At 33.0% G+C, this 22,329-nt stretch overlaps 1 protein-coding gene across 1 annotated transcript; it reads right to left on the bottom strand.

Annotated features, from left to right (window-relative positions):
• Positions 1–4,291: 4,291 nt before the first annotated feature.
• On the bottom strand, positions 4,292–14,005 carry LOC143058901 (nephrin-like). Its single transcript, XM_076232376.1, has 10 exons — positions 13,777–14,005; positions 13,131–13,433; positions 11,995–12,315; positions 10,754–11,035; positions 10,296–10,457; positions 9,883–9,910; positions 8,621–8,652; positions 7,699–7,857; positions 6,185–6,261; positions 4,292–4,970 (listed from the first exon to the last, which is right to left on the bottom strand). The coding sequence occupies exons 1-10, from the start codon at positions 13,853–13,855 to the stop codon at positions 4,776–4,778; spliced, it is 1,638 nt and encodes a 545-aa protein (XP_076088491.1). The 5' UTR covers positions 13,856–14,005; the 3' UTR covers positions 4,292–4,775.
• Between the last annotated feature and the right edge of the window lie 8,324 nt (positions 14,006–22,329).

The following is a 22,329-nucleotide window of genomic DNA, read 5'->3' as shown; positions in this document are numbered from 1 at the left end:
GAGACATACATGTATGATACACCTGTGTAAATTTAAAATCAATAAAAACGTTGTTTATGTTGTATTCAGTATTGAGCATTTTGTTGAGTGGCAAAGGTAATATTGTGATCCTCTAAATTACTATTGTTTATGGAACTATATCATAAAAAACATTTTATTAAAATTAAGTATGTCAATAAAGGCTTTGATTTTGTAAATATTGCCGGTATATTTAACGACCATTCTGTTAAAGAACAAATTCCTGGATATTTTGACAATACTGAGCTACCTCTTATTTGTTATATTTACAAGAAATCTACCCGGAAATTTGTGTTTAATTATAGTCAATTGTGTAAAGATGTTAATATCAGTGAAAATACACCTACTTTATGTAATTGCAGTAATTCCGAATATATTTATGGACCCATTTCCCATGTTATAACAGGAGATCTTAACATCGTTCAAGACCGAGAGTTGAAATCATTCCTCAGTAAAGGACCTAAATATCGTCCCCCGTCAATTATTAATTGGAATGAGTGTCGTAATATCATCCACGACTCACTCCATACTTACTGTATGAAATGGATAAAACGGGAAAAAGCTGACAAAAAATCTTTGGACTCTTTTTTCAATTCAGTAATGAAGATAGTTGATATACGTATTCAACATTTTAAAGAACATTTTACTATAAACAATAACCACAATAAACCTATTTCTCGTATCAAACATAAACTAAAAGAACTAGCCAAGGAATTTGTTTTTGTCCCGGCCGATAAAGCTGCTAATAATATTATTATTGTTTGACGTAAATTTTACATTGAGGTTCTGAAATCACCAATTCACCAACATTCCAACTGACTCCATTTTCAGAAAACGAAATCTGTAACAAACATAAACTTTTAGCCACCGCTTTACAAGCAGAGCCAAACACAATGAAAGTCCCAACTATGTATTGGCTTCCGAAGCTACACAAAACCCCTTACATATATAGATTTATTTCGTCTTCAAGCCATTGTTCAACTACTAACTACCAGCACACTTGGTACAATTAAAAACCTGATAATAAATTGTTCAAATAAGGCCTTCGAAAATAGTGGAATAAATTACTTTTGGAGTGTCAAGAACTCGTTGGAAGTACTTGATAAATTGCATGCTTATATTGGTGATTTTGAATCTGTTCAAAATTTTGATTTTTCTACCCTGTATACCACATTGCCTCACATTCTCATTAAGAAAAAATTCACACACCTAATTAAATGGGCATTCAAAAAATCAGAATGTGAATATATATGTTCAAACTCTTTTAGGTCATTTTTTAGTAGCAATAAACAAAAAAACTATGTTAATTGGACATGCTTTGATACTATATATGCCCTTGAATTTTTACTAGATAACATTTTTGTTCACTTTGGGGATTCCGTATATCGTCAGATTATCGGAATTCCAATGGGGACTAACTGTGCACCACTTATTGCGGACCTGTTTTTGTATTGTTATGAGTTACAATGTATGACAAAAATAAGCAAAGACCCATCGAAACAACATCTGATAAACAAATTTAATAATACTTTTAGATATTTGGATGATATTTTGGCTCTCAATAATGACGACTTCAGTATGTATATTAATGAAATTTATCCTGTTGAACTTACTTTAAATAAAGCTAATACTAACAATGACCACTGCCCTTTTCTCGATCTTGATATCTATATCACTAATGGAAAGCTGAATACTAAAATTTATGATAAAAGGGATGATTTTTCATTTCCTATCGTTAATTATCTGTTTTTAGATGGTGAGGTTCCGTTGTCACCATCTTACGGTGTTTATATATCTCAACTTGTACGATTCGCTCGTGTATGTAACAATGTTTTAGATTTTAACGAGAGAAATTTATGTATTACTGAAAAATTATTATACCAGGGTTTTCGATATCACAAACTAGTCAAAACATTTACTAAATTTTATCATCGGTATAAAGACATCATTCGTAAATATAGCTCAACATGCAGACTTCTAATACGTTCAGGTATTTCACATCCAATTTTTTATGGAAATATTCTTTACAAAGCACAAAGGTGTCAGTATTCACCTCAGAAACTTACAAAACCTTTGAATAGACTTATTAAGAAGGGATATAATTACGATACTGTTGTCAAGTCATTAAAGATTGCATATTTTGGCGTTAATATTGAGTCACTGATAAGGTCTTTGCATCGGAACTAAACACATTTATTGTAAAAACAGTTGTTGGCATGACACGGGTTATGTTCTTCTCATATATGTTATGATGGTATGATACTAAACCCCTAACGGGAAGGATTGTGCCTGATGTTCATATGATGAAATCATAATCTTTCTGTCAGTTTAATTGAAGTCTGGAGCTGGCATGTCAGTTAACTGCTAGTAGTCTGTTGTTATTTATGTATTATTGTCATTTTGTTTATTTTCTTTGGTTACATCTTCTGACATCAGACTCGGACTTCTCTTGAACTGAATTTTAATGTGCGTATTGTTATGCGTTTACTTTTCTACATTGGTTAGAGGTATAGGTGGAGGGTTGAGATCTCACAAACATGTTTAACCCCGCCGCATTTTTGCGCCTGTCCCAAGTCAGGAGCCTCTGGCCTTTGTTAGTCTTGTATTATTTTAATTTTAGTTTCTTGTGTACAATTTGGAAATTAGTATGGCGTTCATTATCACTGGACTAGTATATATTTGTTCAGGGGCCAGCTGAAGGTCGCCTCCGGGTGCGGGAATTTCTCGCTACATTGAAGACCTGTTGGTGACCCTCTGCTGTTGTTTTTTATTTGGTCGGGTTGTTGTCTCTTTGACACATTCCCCATTTCCATTCTCAATTTTATATGGTAGGAATGTTTGATCCTCCTCTTGCAATCTTTTTTGAAAACGAACCTTAATTGTTAAATATTTTTTCGTTTCGTATTTCATATTTTCTATAATTTAGACTTTCAATATACTGGTGTGATTGTTTTATTAAGCATACAACGTTTGAATATAAAATTTGTGTTAATCTAGTGAATCCGGTTGAATTCAAATGTAATTTATTCTCAAATAAAAAATACTGATATCTGACAATTATGTCAAACAGCAGAAGGATGTACTTGATCGAATTATATTGTTTTTTTATGAAATAGAAATTGTACATATGTAAAATTTGTAATGCAATAGCTCGTCTTCTAGAAGAGTATATTATACAAACAAACAAATATTTTATGTGTCTATCACAACGCCCCAAAAAAGCAGAATAATTACAAAATAATAATACAAAGAATATTAATAAATAGGTTAATCAAAGTAAATAATATAATTGTATTTGATTTAATTGATTAACATTAAATATCAAAGTAAATGAAGTAAGACATTTGTAATACTAAAATATATAATATGACCCATCGTCTGTTATTCTGTACCCATTATTGGACAGCACACCTCATAGTTTATTAATTATTGATGGAATGTTAAAGAGAATAAATTATGTTAATGCATATATGATCGAACGTAACATTCATGAAAAGTAGTCAAACCATTTACATAAGCATTGTTAATATTGTTCGTTTGGTAAATATATGCAGTAGTACATGTAGTAATCATGACAGTAATAATACCATTTCTGTATAGGCCTATATATCGCTCGTTGTCACCTTTTATTTTAGTATGTTAGAGCCTAAGACAGAACATATCAGACTGCCTGTAAAAAGTAAAATCACAAAAATACTGAACTCGGAGGAAAATCCAATCGGAAAGTCCATAATCACATGGCAAAACCAAATGACAAAACTCATCGAAAGACAACCTTGTACTTTTGAAAAAAGAACATGAATATTTTTAAAATTACAATCATGTGGTATTTATCAACATGATTAATTCTTCAATACTAAGTATAAGATGTACGAACCTACTTCCATGTGTGTATACAAAAAAGGCAAACACAACTAACTTGTTAGCTACAAACGTGTTATATGAATTCGTTTGAATCGTTAATCATTAATTTTGTCGTCAGTTGAAACCTTTCACATTTTTCCTCAACACTGTGTTGTTTTTATAAAAGGACATAGAACTGCCACTAACCGTGTATTGAAATTAGCCCAACCTACTAACCTAATATGGTGCACGGTCTCTACGCAGTTGCAATAATATCCTTAGAAATGTACAGGAAGTATGATGAATCATTTTCTATTTTTTTCTAATCTGCTAAAAATGATGTCTATAAACAAACGAAAAGACTGTCCTTCTTTATATAAAACAATATAGTGAAGTCAGTAAATCAGTTAAAACAATATCTTTTTACACATTTTTACAAAAGTTACATGTGCACAAAACATATTTATGCACGCTATTCAAAATGTACATACACATATCTTGAATCTAACAATAAAAAGAGAAAATAAGAATAAAACGCGTGAAAAATTTCAATCAAATGGACCTACATAAAACAGACATAACAATTGAAGGTAAATTTTGCTGAAGGAGTTGTAACGATATTTGTATCACATTTATACAAACGACCATATATAATATCAGTTCACGCACGCCAGTATCGACACAATATAGTATGTACATGTGATATTACTCTTTCAACAGGATACTGAATGACAAAATAACAACGCATTTTTCATTTCATGAGATACATTTATCTTCAGTATGTAGACTCGTGACATATATAAGCACTTACTACAGAGTTCATTATTACCTATTCAATTTATTGTTAAAATGAAAATGTATGCATAGAGTACCAATCGTTGAATTCTCTACTTTATGTATTAACTATCAATATGTCACATATGCATAAATAAAATGTCATTCTCATCGCTTTCATCGCATTCACTTTCACTGCTGGAGAGTGGCGCTACAGGAGCTGCCATTAAATTTATTTCAGAATAAATGGTTCTATCAACATTTCCATGTATAACAGCGCCTCGCATCGTCGGCGCATCGTTGAATGTAATATCTGAATAGTTTAGTTCATGAATCTGGAATGAACAAAGAAAAATAGTCCTGGAATAAAAAACCTCATTTAATATAAAAAAAAGGACGGCTCAATAGTGTAAAAAGTAGGTTAAGGAAATGGATTGGAGATATATTTGACAACAGTTTAGTAAGCGAGCAATCTTTTTCTTGTAATCAATCTACCATTATCAAGCTATAGTACAAACTGACCGACATTGTAGAACGTTCCTTTTATATTTCTATCTTTATTGTTCTGAGTATGCATTGAGACAAATGATCTGACGATCTTGACAAAACAAGAAGACTCATTCTATTGATTTTCTAGATATACATGTAGAAGAAAAAGGTATTTGACTCTTTAGGTTGTGTAAAAAGTAAAATCGCAAAAAATAGTGAACTCTGAGGAAAATTCAAAGCGGAAAGTCCCTCATGAAATGGCAAAATCAAAAGCTCAAACACATCATACGAATGGACAACAACTGTCATATTCATGACTAGGTATATACAGGCATTTTTGTTATTAGAAACTGGTGGGTTAAACCTGGTTTTATAGCTTTGACTGTCCCTCTGGTATCGTTCGTCCTTCTTTTGATCTCTCATGTGATGACAGTTGCATAACATTTAATTCTATTGACAACGATGTGTAATTTAGGGACATACACTACCGTTTTTATCCAACGGTGAATTTTTGATAAAAAAATTTTGCATGAAAGCTATTTTTCGTCTATATATAGCAAGATGTTTATTTAGATATGTAATAAATAATATACCTGTAGGTGCTACTTTTAGAATTATATGGGATTGAAATTTAAAACAAATACTGAAGTTTTCGGTTTCTTACTCATTTACATCCTTTGGAAAAATATACGTAACTTTTTAGTTTCAAAAGAAAAACGCAGGCGGATTGTTGTAAAAGCATTAAATATCTAATTAAAAAAAAACACCAGTGAAAGGTTCCAGCAAATTAGCACAAATCATCTTACTGCATCATGTGCATAATCAATCCAAAGGTATTTTTAAAAATTTGGATTCATCATCGTTTTTAAATTATATCAGTTATGATACATATCTGTCTTAAAAGCATCTTTTTCCGAAATGTCACAGTTTAATTTCCGGAAGATAAACATTTTCCCATAGCAAACGTCTATACCTCCACTGTAAGTGTTTTAAATGCACTTACGTTTGTCCTTTGAGTTTAACATATACAAATAATCGTTAATATCAAGATTATAGTTACCTTACGGGGTTCTTGACGGTTATGCACTGACGGTACCACGCCCCTCTTTATATAAGTACACGATCTTCCACCATTTGCTAAAGTGAAATATATATATTTAAAAAGCGTTATTAAATAATACCTATGATTTTATATCAATATTTGTGAGTACAGTGCTTTATTTCTATATATAGTTCTACAATGAATATTTTGAAATATACTTTTTAAAAGTTGAAGAGGAAAGTTTATTGAACAGATATAATATAGGTTTTCAATGGTAAATCTCTCAATCGATTCAAATTACAGTTGCATGCAAAAAACAAAGTCATAAGAGAAATGTAACGAAAGGAAACCAAAACGCCAACATGGTTATCGTTCTTTGTTATGTATGACTCATATACAAATAGAAATCAACCATCAGATCATACAAAGTATGATCACAATCAGCAAGTAATCTGCTGTAAGTTTGAAATCTATTCTTGAAACTTGACCGACTGAGAATATTTAAAACATTGTAAAACAAATGAGAGGTAATCTGAGGTGCTTTTTAAAAGTAAACAGAATCTGCTAACTATATAGTTACCAGTATGTTGCTGATATAAGTACACAATTGGTGATATGGGCATGATTGTGAATAAGGAGTATAAGTGTCTTATTGATTTAACTCCATCTAATCGACCGATAACTACAAAAAACGTCTTAAGTATATCGGCACTAACATTTAAATATTGTACTTATGTAGTTTCCTAGATCGTATCTATTCGTTCAATGTATGCATACTTGTTTGTGATTACATTTCTTTTCTTTACTTTTATTAAAAGAATTAATTACTTTTATTAAAATAATTACTTACTATAATTAAAAGAACTACTTACGGTGTATTAAATAAATTACTTACTTTAATTATAAGAAATACTTAGTGTATTAAATGAATTACTTACTATGATAAAAAGAATTAGTTAGTATATAGGAAAGAAATAACTTAAGTATTCATTAAAAGAATTACTTAAAATACATTGAAAAATTACTTAAATTTAATTACTAGGTAATTACTTACAATTACTTGGCATTACTAGGAATTACTCATTTTTTGACAAACAATTTTACTTGTTTTTTTACTTAATTTGAGTAAATTAAATACTTGTTTTAAGTAAATTCAAGTAGTTATTTGTTTGAGCGTAGGTGTTTATCGATTAATAAAGAGATACGAATATTGGTTTCCTGCTTAAAATATTTTACACTATTTATAACTTGTTGTTCGATGTGAGATAAGGCTTTGTATTTGAGGCCGTACTTTGACTTATAATTATTGACTTTTTATGCAGTGTGATTTGAATGGAGAGTTGTGTTTTTGGCACTTTCTTCTTTTATGTAGTATACAATCGATATGTACATGAACAGCAGTTGTGTAATGGATATGCTATGTTATAAAACATGTTGATTCTTCCCTCGTAAATATGTATATGACTGTACTCGATCATATACTAGAAAAAGAAAAAAACCAAGAAATTATCTTTGCAATCTTATCCAAGTACCTTCATTATGGTTATGCAGTTGCATCTGGTTAGTTTGGTTATCTTGAGAAGTTGATGATGTCAATCTTGTATTTGGAACGCTTTGATTACGTACGTTTTGTGCAGGAGCCAAATCCGGGTCATCAGATGAAAGGTAGAGCTGGTTGTCAACTGGTTCCACTTAAGCAAGTTATACGAAAATCAAAGCAAAAATAGGGAAAGAAAATAAGGTGAAATGTTTTTTTTTTAAAGCGAAAAATATTCTCAAACACAAGATAGTTTTTTTTCTTTTTAAATCAAAATAGTATCATTGCAAGTAAAAATTAAAATCAGTTCGTTGTGTTGGAAATGGCCAATCGCAAATGGCTAAGATAAATCCTGATCTCATATTAGCATGACAATAATTCTAAATAACTCTAAAGTATGAAAAGCTCGTCGTGTTTTTCGATTGTCCCATGTAAGGAGCCTCTGGCCTTTATTTGTCTTGTATGAATTTCAATTTTAGTTCATTTTTAATTTAGACACATATCCAATTTCCATTCACAATTTTATGTATACATCCGATAACCAAGAACATATTAATGAAGTGCCAACATATTTAACCTCTACATGGTTTTGTTTCGGTATTGAAAGGTGATAATTAGTCTTTCAAAGCCCATTTAAATTACAAATAACATTTATGAATGCATTTATCATATATGACTTGTTGTGTATTTATTATAAAAGTGAACACTAATCTATATGATTATTTTTGTGTATGTCTTTTTTTTTGTGTTTAAGTTGCTTTTAAGTTGTCTTATGTGAAACATCTCTTTTGGATACAAGTCTTAAAGAATGTCCCTTTTGTTACATTCAGCTCTCGCTTAAACAATTAGTTTTGTTATAGATCTGAAACATGTCATTATATATTAATTATCTTAATAGATTATATTACAGATATTACTTTGAAAATTCTCTCTAACTTCTTCTTCACTGCTATAAAATAAAACAAATAAAAATATTTATTAATTATAGTTTAATAAAATAAGATTATTTGTCATAAATATTGTATTAGATTTATGCAGTTTCGTCAGACTATTGTTAAAGTTTATGTGGTTAGCTCTATCTAATGGTAATCTGTTGGTCTGTTGTTTACCAACAATTGAATATTGTCTTTTGGTAAACACAAAATCTAAACTACAATCTAAGTGATCGAAGATAATCTGGAAATGAAATTTCCCAACAAATTTTCTCGATTTTGAATGACTTACATTTGATGGACACATTTTAAAGAAAGATCGATGAAATTCATATACCGTGCCCAGTTGTGCAGTTTGAATTGAAAAAAAAATATCATGTACCATTTAAAGCAAAATAATAATTTGAAACAATGTACATGTTTTGTCGACTATTAAAATATTAACTCCATTTCATCCATTTCAAATGATTATTAAAGTGCCTGTAGTAGTGAATGACCTACAATAATCATTTAATGGCCACATTTTTAAGAACGTTCGATGAAATTCATATACCGTGCCCAGTTGTGCAGTTTGAATTGAAATGATATCATGTATCATTTAAAGCAAAATAATATTTTGAATCAATGTACATGTTTTGTCGACTATTAAAACATTAATTCCATTTCATCCATTTCAAATTATTATTAAAGTGCCTGTAGTAGTTACAAATGAAGTGTGTGTATGTATGACTGTGATTTGGAGTAATAGCATATTTTGAAATTGTTCAGTATTACGCAGTGAAAGTGCTGCATGCATACATTCTGGTGACATTTTTTTTAAATTTTGAAACAACAATCAATGCATTGTAGTGTAAGAACGAAACCTTGATATATTTGAGATTATTTGTTCAATTGGATTAATGTAACTAAGTTATACGTGTTGTCAAGTATGGAAAAATAAAGATATTCGTGAATGGTGCTTTAAAGATTGGATCATGTATTGACCGATATGTAGAAGTGTTCTATCGTAAATCAAATAAGGATTGGTTCATTATAGGCATTTGGTTAAACATTGTTACACTTTGACTGACTGGCAGTAGGTTAGTTATAATGAAGTAACATTCATTGTGAGTATCACTAGTGGTTCACATTGATTAACATGATATTTGTTAAATCAAGTATTTCATGTGATAAAAAAATAAACACGTAACATATTACATGTATTAAGAAAAAACAATCTTTTCGCAGTATCAATTAAGTATACATACGGATTGTCAATGTCAGATGCATTGTTAGCTGTAAAACAAAATATAATTAAATGCCGCATCATCAATAAGAACATTCATTACGAAAATAATAAAACTTGAACCTACTGCGCATTATTATCTCTTCACCAACACACAATTATAAAATGGCAATAAGCGTTATGTTCCTGTTAGCAAAATTTTTCAGTCTATTAAAACAGGTCATGTAAAAAATCCGCTTTAGAAATTATGCTAAAAAACCGTGCTAGCAATAAATTTAAAAGCTGTGTTTTACACAGAATGGAATCCTAGAATGATAAGAATGAAATCATAACAATCTTAAGTATAAACGAGACAATCAACATATATGATTCAATATAGTGCGTATTTTACAATTGCATCTTCTGTATGACTTAATTTGTTTTTAAATATCATACCTTTTCGTCGTAAGTGGAACGAGGCAGTCCACACTGTAATAGCTATAACAACCAATAAAACGACTAATACAACTTCCCACACAGCTTTAACTAATACAACTGCTATATCGACTAACAATACCAGCAAAATAGCCTCTACATCATACTTGTTGTTCGATAACCCTGCATAAAATAATAAATTGGTTGGTTATTATAATTGACGGAATGAAAAGGCATGACTATAAATCTTCACTACGTCTCTCTCTCTCTCTCTCTCAGACTTTGAATCATAATATACTTTTTTTTCATAGTGGAACAGTGTTTGAAACGAACGTTTTTCAAATATTATGATAGAAATTTGTATATCTATACAGAAATGATAGTTGTAAATTGTAAGTGTGTCAACGGGTACTCTAGTATACGAAAACATGAAATACTTATAATTAAACTCAAGAAACGACTCAAAAGTATATACTCACCTAAAGTTATCACAGTCGTCGTATTACTTTCTCCAATTTTATTTTTGGACAGTACCCGAACGTAGTATCGAGTATTTGGAATAATGTCATACATGATTTCAGACATCCGTATCTCAAAGTTACCAGTTACAGGTCCTGAACGAATCCATACTTCCTCGTCTTCGGCTTTATATTCTACGAAAAACGTCTGGGGGAATCCCCCGTTATATCCAGGACACCAGGATACTGCTATATGTTTCTCAAATGGAATCACTGAAACATTTGTTGGAGTCTCTGGACGATCTGTTTTGTGGAAAAATTAAGTAACTTCAGACTTTCGACCAAATATTATTTAATATTATCAGTTTATAAACGGTATTAAAATATTCTGTTTAACCAGTATCTACAAATGTCTGTAAGAATTTTATATGTGTATATACCTTAGATGTTCTTAAGTTATGGCGTGCAATAAACATGATAAACACGACTTAGTTAAGTTTTCAGATTTAATATCAACTATAAATATCTAGATCCCATTGTTATTATTCTTGATAGTATAACATATTAATTGAACGGATTTGGATTACGAGGTGTTAACGCTAGTCGTATTTATCTGGTAGTGAAATATGCCACATGTTGGTCGTGTGTATCTGGTAGTGGAATATTTTTGTTTTGACATTTTGTTTAACGCGTCGTTATTTGGCTACAGTGTTTTGAAAAAAAAAATCCATCTTTTTCTTTAAAGTGGTTCGACTAAACTAACACCTTCTTATGACTACTTACTTATTTTGCATTCGGTGTTGACCGATTTACATTTTAAATGAAGCGGGAAAGAACTTCAGTCTAAAAATGTGCGCATCGTGAAAAGTAATATCACAAAAACTCCAAGAAAAATTAAAATAAGAAATACACTAATTAAAAGCTCAAACACATCAACCAAATGGATATTATTTGTCATATTCCTGACTTGGTATAGGCATTTTATTTTCTGCAGAAAAAGGTGAATGGAACCTGGTTTTACAGCTAGCTTAACCACTCACCTGCATGACAGTAAATGCTTTTCACAACTCTATACAATTACGTTTTGCTATTAAATTTCACTTTTATTTACCTGTGTACGTCTGTTGAAAAGCTCGTGTCATCATGAATCTTGTAATTCGTTTAAAATGAAGCGAGATAGCTGTTAGCCAAACACAATAACGTGTTCTGAACAAACAAACATCATGTGTATATGTAATTAAATTATTTGTTTATCAACTTACTTTCAGATGTTATCTCTACCGTTAGTTTATTACATCCTATTTCGTTGCAAGCTTTAATTGTATAATCTGTGAAATCTTCTGCTTTATTTAGTGTTAGTTGGAATGTTATCTTTACACCAGATACTGTTACGTTGACATCATGGAAAATGTCCTGTGTCTGAATCATTTGCTGGTAAATATCTGTATACAGAGGCTTGTTTGGGTTTGAAATAGTCGTTTCCATTGTGCCATACTTGTTGTATAAAAGTACTGTTAAATTCAACTTCTGACCATAACATCCAATTTGAATTGGCTTATTTGCATTCACAAATATCGGCGGAACTAAAATGAAATTAATTTAATAGAATTTTGGAGTTGATGTTTTTTATTCTGATTTGTTCAGCTGGAATATCAAACGAGTTAGCTAAGCCGAGCTGATAATTGAACTGCTAAAAATCCCAAGCAAAAACAGAATAAACTTGTTTTTGTTTTAATTTGCAACACGTAATTAACACTCAATTTGTTTTAAAACATGACAGACAAAAAAAGCGATGCAGTCAGTCAAAATATTTTGCGTACTAACACGTTGTGGTGTTACGGTGTTATTCTGTTGTACGGAAGAAATTACAGTCATTTGATTGATACATTTTCTCAGAGGGACAGGACTATCTGACGAATTTACGTTTTAACTTTAAAAAAAGAGGTAAGTATCATTGTACATTGAGAAATAATTACAAGGGTACAATAAGCGAATGATACGATTCGATTGTTATCACAATAATAGGAACTTGAATTCTGATATCCAATAAACATAAATACATGTATATGGTCGGGTTGTTCTCTCTTTGACACATTCCCCATTTCCATTCACAATTTTATGTATATGGAAAATGTTTTAAATTGCAAAAGTTAATATGGAATTTTTGTCCTTTAAAAAAAAAACTGCAATAATGATTTAACGCTAAAGTTTCTTAATTTGCAATACTTTAAAGCAAGTATTGGGTCCTGTCTAGTACGTGTAAAACATATCGGTGTAGGTTTAAAAGTTGAAACGTTTTTAGTGCCAATAATTTTACACAATACAAATATTGTTATATTTTGTTGCTGAATATTTGATATTTGTTGACCAATACGAAAGACCTCTGCTGATACTTTACCTTTATTGTATACGAGTGTTGTTCCTTTCTGGTAGAAGTTTCCATTTGTACCATATATACCGTTCGATACTACGCATTTGTATATCCCATCAGTTTTATGTAGCCCCTTGTTATTGTTGGATCTCAGTAAGGTTAATGTACCGTCAGATGTCCCTTTAAGATTTCGAATATGTTCTTTGAATTCAGACCAGTGTTCCCAATCGCCAAACGTATAATTTGTAGGGTTCCCGTTCGGATTGCAGATCAGTACTAACTTGCGCTTTGATGGTATTCGTGTTACATGTATCTCAACAGTTGGTGAATCTGTCAAAAACGAAGATTATTATATGTGTGCAGTATTTGTTCAAAAGCCAATACCAAACAGGGTAATAGATTGAATGAAAAAAGGCGAATTGTCTCATTTGCACCCTATCTTTTTATTTAAATAATATGATATTTTGTTAAATTGTATAATTAACTTGTATACGAAAGACAATGTTAAGAACCAAAATCATTTTGTGCTTGGCTAAATACATTTTATGTTGAACATATTTTGAATATCGTTATGTGTAACATACTTTGGATAAATATGACACTTTCCGTTAATGATATTTGAATACTTTGTGTTTCAAACGGTGGACCCCCAATACCTAAGTGATTAACTTACACTGTATATCTAACTGTACTTCATGTAACATTGGATAAGCTAGTGATGTACTGTTGGCAGAACATACAATTGATTGCATGTTTTCTTGTTTTGTTGGAATGAAGGAATATGTTATACGATCTCTTCTCTTTTTCAGAATAGAAACTTTATTTTTACTCAAAACGAGCGTCGCTGCTGGTTTTCCACTTTCGACAGTACATACGATTGTCAAACGTTTTCCTTCGACTCCGCGAACGACCTTCTTTTCGTTTTTCGAGATTAATCCATGTATTGTTAAGTTGGTAGGTAAACCTATACAATATATAATTTTTTTCATTTTTTAACTGTAACGATTAACATCAAATAGGTAGTTTTGAACTCTGGGTTGTGACATGAATATCAATAATGTAGTTATTTTTTTTTATAAAATTCCTGTTTACAAAACGTTGAATTTTTCGAAAAACTAAGGATTTTCTGATCCCAGGCATAGATTACCTTATCCGTTTTTGGCACAACTTTTTCGAATTTTGGATCCTCAATGCTCTTTAACTTTGTCCTTGTTTGGCTTTATAAATATTTTGATTTGAGCGTCACTGATGATTCTTGTGTAGACGAAACGCGCGTCCGGCGTACTAAATTATAATCCTGGTACCTTTGATAACTATTTACACCACTCGGTCGATGCTACTGCTGGTGGACGTTTCGTTCCCGAGGGTATCACCAGCCCAGTAGTCAACACTTCGGTGTTGACATGAATATCAATAAAGTGGTCATTTTTATAAATTTCCCGTTTACAAAACTTTGAATTTTTCGAAAAACTAAGGATTTTCTTATCCCAGGCATATATTACCTTAGCCGTATTTTGCACAACTTTTTGGAATTTTGGATCCTCAATGCTCTTCAACTTTGTACTTGTTTGGCTTTATAAACATTTTGATTTGAGCGTCACTGATGATTCTTGTGTAGACGAAACGCGCGTCTGGCGTACTAAATTATAATCCTGGTACCTTTGATAACTATTTACACCACTCGGTCGATGCTACTGCTGATGGACGTTTCGTTCCCGAGGGTATCACCACCCCAGTAGTCAACACTTCGGTGTTGACATGAATATCAATAATGTGGTCATTTTTATAAATTTTCTCGTTTACAAAACTTTGAATTTTTCGAAAAGCTAAGGATTTTCTTATCCCAGGCATAGATTACTTTAGCCGTATTTTGCACAAATTTTTGGAATTTTGGATTATCAATGCTCTTCAACTTTGTACTTGTTTGGCTTTATAAACATTTTGATTTGAGCGTCACTGATGATTCTTGTGTAGACGAAACGCGCGTCTGGCGTACTAAATTATAATCCTGGTACCTTTGATAACTATTTACACCACTCGGTCGATGCTACTGCTGATGGACGTTTCGTTCCCGAGGGTATCACCACCCCAGTAGTCAACACTTCGGTGTTGACATGAATATCAATAAAGTGGTCATTTTTATAAATTTCCCGTTTACAAAACTTTGAATTTTTCGAAAAACTAAGGATTTTCTTATCCCAGGCATAGATTACCTTCGCCGTATTTGGCATAACTTTTTGGAATTTTGGATCCTCAATGCTCTTCAACTTTGTACTTGTTTGGCTTTATAAACATTTTGATTTGAGCGTCACTGATGATTCTTGTGTAGACGAAACGCGCGTCTGGCGTACTTAATTATAATCCTGGTACCTTTGATAACTATTTACACCACTCGGTCGATGCTACTGCTGGTGGACGTTTCGTTCCCGAGGGTATCACCAGCCCAGTAGTCAACACTTCGGTGTTGACATGAATATCAATAAAGTGGTCATTTTTATAAATTTCCCGTTTACAAAACTTTGAATTTTTCGAAAAACTAAGGATTTTCTTATCCCAGGCATAGATTACCTTAGCCGTATTTTGCACAACTTTTTGGAATTTTGGATCCTCAATGCTCTTCAACTTTGTACTTGTTTGGCTTTATAAACATTTTGATTTGAGCGTCACTGATGATTCTTGTGTAGACGAAACGCGCGTCTGGCGTACTAAATTATAATCCTGGTACCTTTGATAACTATGTACACCACTCGGTCGATGCTACTGCTGATGGACGTTTCGTTCCCGAGGGTATCACCAGCCCAGTAGTCAACACTTCGGTGTTGACATGAATATCAATAATGTGGTCATTTTTATAAATTTTCTCGTTTACAAAACTTTGAATTTTTCGAAAAGCTAAGGATTTTCTTATCCCAGGCATAGATTACTTTAGCCGTATTTTGCACAAATTTTTGGAATTTTGGATTATCAATGCTCTTCAACTTTGTACTTGTTTGGCTTTATAAACATTTTGATTTGAGCGTCACTGATGATTCTTGTGTAGACGAAACGCGCGTCTGGCGTACTAAATTATAATCCTGGTACCTTTGATAACTATTTACACCACTCGGTCGATGCTACTGCTGATGGACGTTTCGTTCCCGAGGGTATCACCACCCCAGTAGTCAACACTTCGGTGTTGACATGAATATCAATAAAGTGGTCATTTTTATAAATTTCCCGTTTACAAAACTTTGAATTTTTCGAAAAACTAAGGATTTTCTTATCCCAGGCATAGATTACCTTAGCCGTATTTGGCACAACTTTTTGGAATTTTGGATCCTCAATGCTCTTCAACTTTGTACTTGTTTGGCTTTATAAACATTTTGATTTGAGCGTCACTGATGATTCTTGTGTAGACGAAACGCGCGTCCGGCGTACTTAATTATAATCCTGGTACCTTTGATAACTATTTACACCACTCGGTCGATGCTACTGCTGGTGGACGTTACGTTCCCGAGGGTATCACCAGCCCAGTAGTCAACACTTCGGTGTTGACATGAATATCAATAAAGTGGTCATTTTTATAAATACCCGTTTACAAAACTTTGAATTTTTCGAAAAACTAAGGATTTTCTTATCCCAGGCATAGATTACCTTAGCCGTATTTGGCACAACTTTTTGAAATTTTGGATCCTCAATGCTCTTCAACTTTGTACTTATTTGGCTTTATAAACATTTTGATTTGAGCGTCACTGATGATTCTTGTGTAGACGAAACGCGCGTCCGGCGTACTAAATTATAATCCTGGTACCTTTGATAACTATGTACACCACTCGGTCGATGCTACTGCTGGTGGACGTTTCGTTCCCGAGGGTATCACCAGCCCAGTAGTCAACACTTCGGTGTTGACATGAATATCAATAAAGTGGTCATTTTTATAAATTTCCCGTTTACAAAACTTTGAATTTTTCGAAAAACTAAGGATTTTCTTATCCCAGGCATAGATTACCTTAGCCGTATTTTGCACAACTTTTTGGAATTTTGGATCCTCAATGCTCTTCAACTTTGTACTTGTTTGGCTTTATAAACATTTTGATTTGAGCGTCACTGATGATTCTTGTGTAGACGAAACGCGCGTCTGGCGTACTAAATTATAATCCTGGTACCTTTGATAACTATTTACACCACTCGGTCGATGCTACTGCTGATGGACGTTTCGTTCCCGAGGGTATCACCAGCCCAGTAGTCAACACTTCGGTGTTGACATGAATATCAATAATGTGGTCATTTTTATAAATTTTCTCGTTTACAAAACTTTGAATTTTTCGAAAAGCTAAGGATTTTCTTATCCCAGGCATAGATTACTTTAGCCGTATTTTGCACAAATTTTTGGAATTTTGGATTATCAATGCTCTTCAACTTTGTACTTGTTTGGCTTTATAAACATTTTGATTTGAGCGTCACTGATGATTCTTGTGTAGACGAAACGCGCGTCTGGCGTACTAAATTATAATCCTGGTACCTTTGATAACTATTTACACCACTCGGTCGATGCTACTGCTGATGGACGTTTCGTTCCCGAGGGTATCACCACCCCAGTAGTCAACACTTCGGTGTTGACATGAATATCAATAAAGTGGTCATTTTTATAAATTTCCCGTTTACAAAACTTTGAATTTTTTGAAAAACTAAGGATTTTCTTATCCCAGGCATAGATTACCTTAGCCGTATTTGGCACAACTTTTTGGAATTTTGGATCCTCAATGCTCTTCAACTTTGTACTTATTTGGCTTTATAAACATTTTGATTTGAGCGTCACTGATGATTCTTGTGTAGACGAAACGCGCGTCCGGCGTACTAAATTATAATCCTGGTACCTTTGATAACTATGTACACCACTCGGTCGATGCTACTGCTGGTGGACGTTTCGTTCCCGAGGGTATCACCAGCCCAGTAGTCAACACTTCGGTGTTGACATGAATATCAATAAAGTGGTCATTTTTATAAATTTCCCGTTTACAAAACTTTGAATTTTTCGAAAAACTAAGGATTTTCTTATCCCAGGCATAGATTACCTTAGCCGTATTTGGCACAACTTTTTGGAATTTTGGATCCTCAATGCTCTTCAACTTTGTACTTGTTTGGCTTTATAAACATTTTGATTTGAGCGTCACTGATGATTCTTGTGTAGACGAAACGCGCGTCCGGCGTACTTAATTATAATCCTGGTACCTTTGATAACTATTTACACCACTCGGTCGATGCTACTGCTGGTGGACGTTACGTTCCCGAGGGTATCACCAGCCCAGTAGTCAACACTTCGGTGTTGACATGAATATCAATAAAGTGGTCATTTTTATAAATACCCGTTTAAAAAACTTTGAATTTTTCGAAAAACTAAGGATTTTCTTATCCCAGGCATAGATTACCTTAGCCGTATTTGGCACAACTTTTTGAAATTTTGGATCCTCAATGCTCTTCAACTTTGTACTTATTTGGCTTTATAAACATTTTGATTTGAGCGTCACTGATGATTCTTGTGTAGACGAAACGCGCGTCCGGCGTACTAAATTATAATCCTGGTACCTTTGATAACTATGTACACCACTCGGTCGATGCTACTGCTGGTGGACGTTTCGTTCCCGAGGGTATCACCAGCCCAGTAGTCAACACTTCGGTGTTGACATGAATATCAATAAAGTGGTCATTTTTATAAATTTCCCGTTTACAAAACTTTGAATTTTTCGAAAAACTAAGGATTTTCTTATCCCAGGCATAGATTACCTTAGCCGTATTTTGCACAACTTTTTGGAATTTTGGATCCTCAATGCTCTTCAACTTTGTACTTGTTTGGCTTTATAAACATTTTGATTTGAGCGTCACTGATGATTCTTGTGTAGACGAAACGCGCGTCTGGCGTACTAAATTATAATCCTGGTACCTTTGATAACTATTTACACCACTCGGTCGATGCTACTGCTGATGGACGTTTCGTTCCCGAGGGTATCACCAGCCCAGTAGTCAACACTTCGGTGTTGACATGAATATCAATAATGTGGTCATTTTTATAAATTTTCTCGTTTACAAAACTTTGAATTTTTCGAAAAGCTAAGGATTTTCTTATCCCAGGCATAGATTACTTTAGCCGTATTTTGCACAAATTTTTGGAATTTTGGATTATCAATGGTCTTCAACTTTGTACTTGTTTGGCTTTATAAACATTTTGATTTGAGCGTCACTGATGATTCTTGTGTAGACGAAACGCGCGTCTGGCGTACTAAATTATAATCCTGGTACCTTTGATAACTATTTACACCACTCGGTCGATGCTACTGCTGATGGACGTTTCGTTCCCGAGGGTATCACCACCCCAGTAGTCAACACTTCGGTGTTGACATGAATATCAATAAAGTGGTCATTTTTATAAATTTCCCGTTTACAAAACTTTGAATTTTTTGAAAAACTAAGGATTTTCTTATCCCAGGCATAGATTACCTTAGCCGTATTTGGCACAACTTTTTGGAATTTTGGATCCTCAATGCTCTTCAACTTTGTACTTGTTTGGCTTTATAAACATTTTGATTTGAGCGTCACTGATGATTCTTGTGTAGACGAAACGCGCGTCTGGCGTACTTAATTATAATCCTGGTACCTTTGATAACTATTTACACCACTCGGTCGATGCTACTGCTGGTGGACGTTACGTTCCCGAGGGTATCACCAGCCCAGTAGTTAACACTTCGGTGTTGACATGAATATCAATAAAGTGGTCATTTTTATAAATACCCGTTTACAAAACTTTGAATTTTTCGAAAAACTAAGGATTTTCTTATCCCAGGCATAGATTTCCTTAGCCGTATTTGGCACAACTTTTTGAAATTTTGGATCCTCAATGCTCTTCAACTTTGTACTTATTTGGCTTTATAAACATTTTGATTTGAGCGTCACTGATGATTCTTGTGTAGACGAAACGCGCGTCCGGCGTACTAAATTATAATCCTGGTACCTTTGATAACTATGTACACCACTCGGTCGATGCTACTGCTGGTGGACGTTTCGTTCCCGAGGGTATCACCAGCCCAGTAGTCAACACTTCGGTGTTGACATGAATATCAATAAAGTGGTCATTTTTATAAATTTCCCGTTTACAAAACTTTGAATTTTTCGAAAAACTAAGGATTTTCTTATCCCAGGCATAGATTACCTTAGCCGTATTTTGCACAACTTTTTGGAATTTTGGATCCTCAATGCTCTTCAACTTTGTACTTGTTTGGCTTTATAAACATTTTGATTTGAGCGTCACTGATGATTCTTGTGTAGACGAAACGCGCGTCTGGCGTACTAAATTATAATCCTGGTACCTTTGATAACTATTTACACCACTCGGTCGATGCTACTGCTGATGGACGTTTCGTTCCCGAGGGTATCACCAGCCCAGTAGTCAACACTTCGGTGTTGACATGAATATCAATAATGTGGTCATTTTTATAAATTTTCTCGTTTACAAAACTTTGAATTTTTCGAAAAGCTAAGGATTTTCTTATCCCAGGCATAGATTACTTTAGCCGTATTTTGCACAAATTTTTGGAATTTTGGATTATCAATGCTCTTCAACTTTGTACTTGTTTGGCTTTATAAACATTTTGATTTGAGCGTCACTGATGATTCTTGTGTAGACGAAACGCGCGTCTGGCGTACTAGATTATAATCCTGGTACCTTTGATAACTATTTACACCACTCGGTCGATGCTACTGCTGATGGACGTTTCGTTCCCGAGGGTATCACCACCCCAGTAGTCAACACTTCGGTGTTGACATGAATATCAATAATGTGGTCATTTTTATAAATTTTCTCGTTTACAAAACTTTGAATTTTTCGAAAAACTAAGGATTTTCTTATCCCAGGCATAGATTACTTTAGCCGTATTTGGCACAAATTTTTGGAATTTTGGATTATCAATGCTCTTCAACTTTGTTCTTGTTTTACTTTATAAATAATTTGATTTGAGCGTCACTGATGATTCTTGTGTAGACGAAACACGCGTTTGGCGTACTAAATTATAATCGTAGTACCTTTGATAACTATTGAAGTTATTTACCATGCATATGTTCATTTCAATAAATTAATTGTTTATAAAGCTTTTAAATTTTCGAAACACTAAGGATGTTATACTCAAGGAATAAATAACTTAACCTATGTGTGCCATCCCTTTCTGAGTATCAGGTTCTTAATGTTCTTCAACTTGTTCTTCATTTAGATATTCTTCTCCTTTTGGATTCGAGCGTCACTGATGAGTATTTTGTAGAAAAGAAAAAATCGATCAATGCTTGATACAATCGTATGTTTGTGTTTAACAAATACTTATTTTGCTTTTGTACTATAGCATAGCCGGCAGTTTTTATTAGAGGAGAAATCTGAAGTAATCGGATTGAATAAATATCCTTCAATAGGACATGTGGCGATCGATGTCAATAAAAATGTAAATCGAGTATACCTTAACACGAGCAGAGTTCAAATCGATGGGATGAGACTAAGTTGCTCAGAATATTCATGTTTCCATATTTATTTCAACTTCCCAACTGTTTTGGATGAAGTAGCCCTGTTGAGTTTTATGTAGGCGAAAACAAGTACAATGAAACACAATATGAGTCATTAATCTAGGATTATCTTTGTATATCTTTATCTTAGATTTTATAATTTGTTAATTTATATATATATATGAAACAAATTTGTATTTAAAACAATTTAAACTATTTTTTAACTTTATTAAGTAAATGCGATTGCTAAACAAGACAAAAAACTATCTCAAAGTCGACGTGTACATATAAGAAAACACGCACATACAAAATATGTATGAACGAATACTTACTTTTTAATTGCACATTGTAAAGCTTATAAAATCCAAATAAATTGATACTCCAGTAATTACACGTGTAGCTCCCTTCATCAGCAGCTGAGAAACTTCTTATCTTGAGGTTACATTTACCAGAGTTGTTTCCGCCAATGATATCAATATTCGTGTTTTTTAGTTTTGGTTTCAGCAAGTTTCCTTCAGTGTGTACTGTGAATGTTTTATCCATGTTATCTGTAGCATTGCTTTCCATTGCAGATGGTTCTGCTGTTCTCGATATACGCCAGGTACATTTCGATGGATATAAATGATAACAATTAAGCTCAACGGTTTCATTCGCACATACAAAAACATTTGCATAGTCCACATGTTGCTGTAAAATATGGAGTATTTTG

The sequence above is a fragment of the Mytilus galloprovincialis genome, chromosome 14, assembly GCF_965363235.1.
Source record: "Mytilus galloprovincialis chromosome 14, xbMytGall1.hap1.1, whole genome shotgun sequence".
NCBI classification, from domain to species: Eukaryota; Metazoa; Mollusca; class Bivalvia; order Mytilida; family Mytilidae; genus Mytilus; species Mytilus galloprovincialis.
Note: the sequence above shows the minus strand (reverse complement) of the source record. Positions and strands in the feature narration are given on the sequence as shown.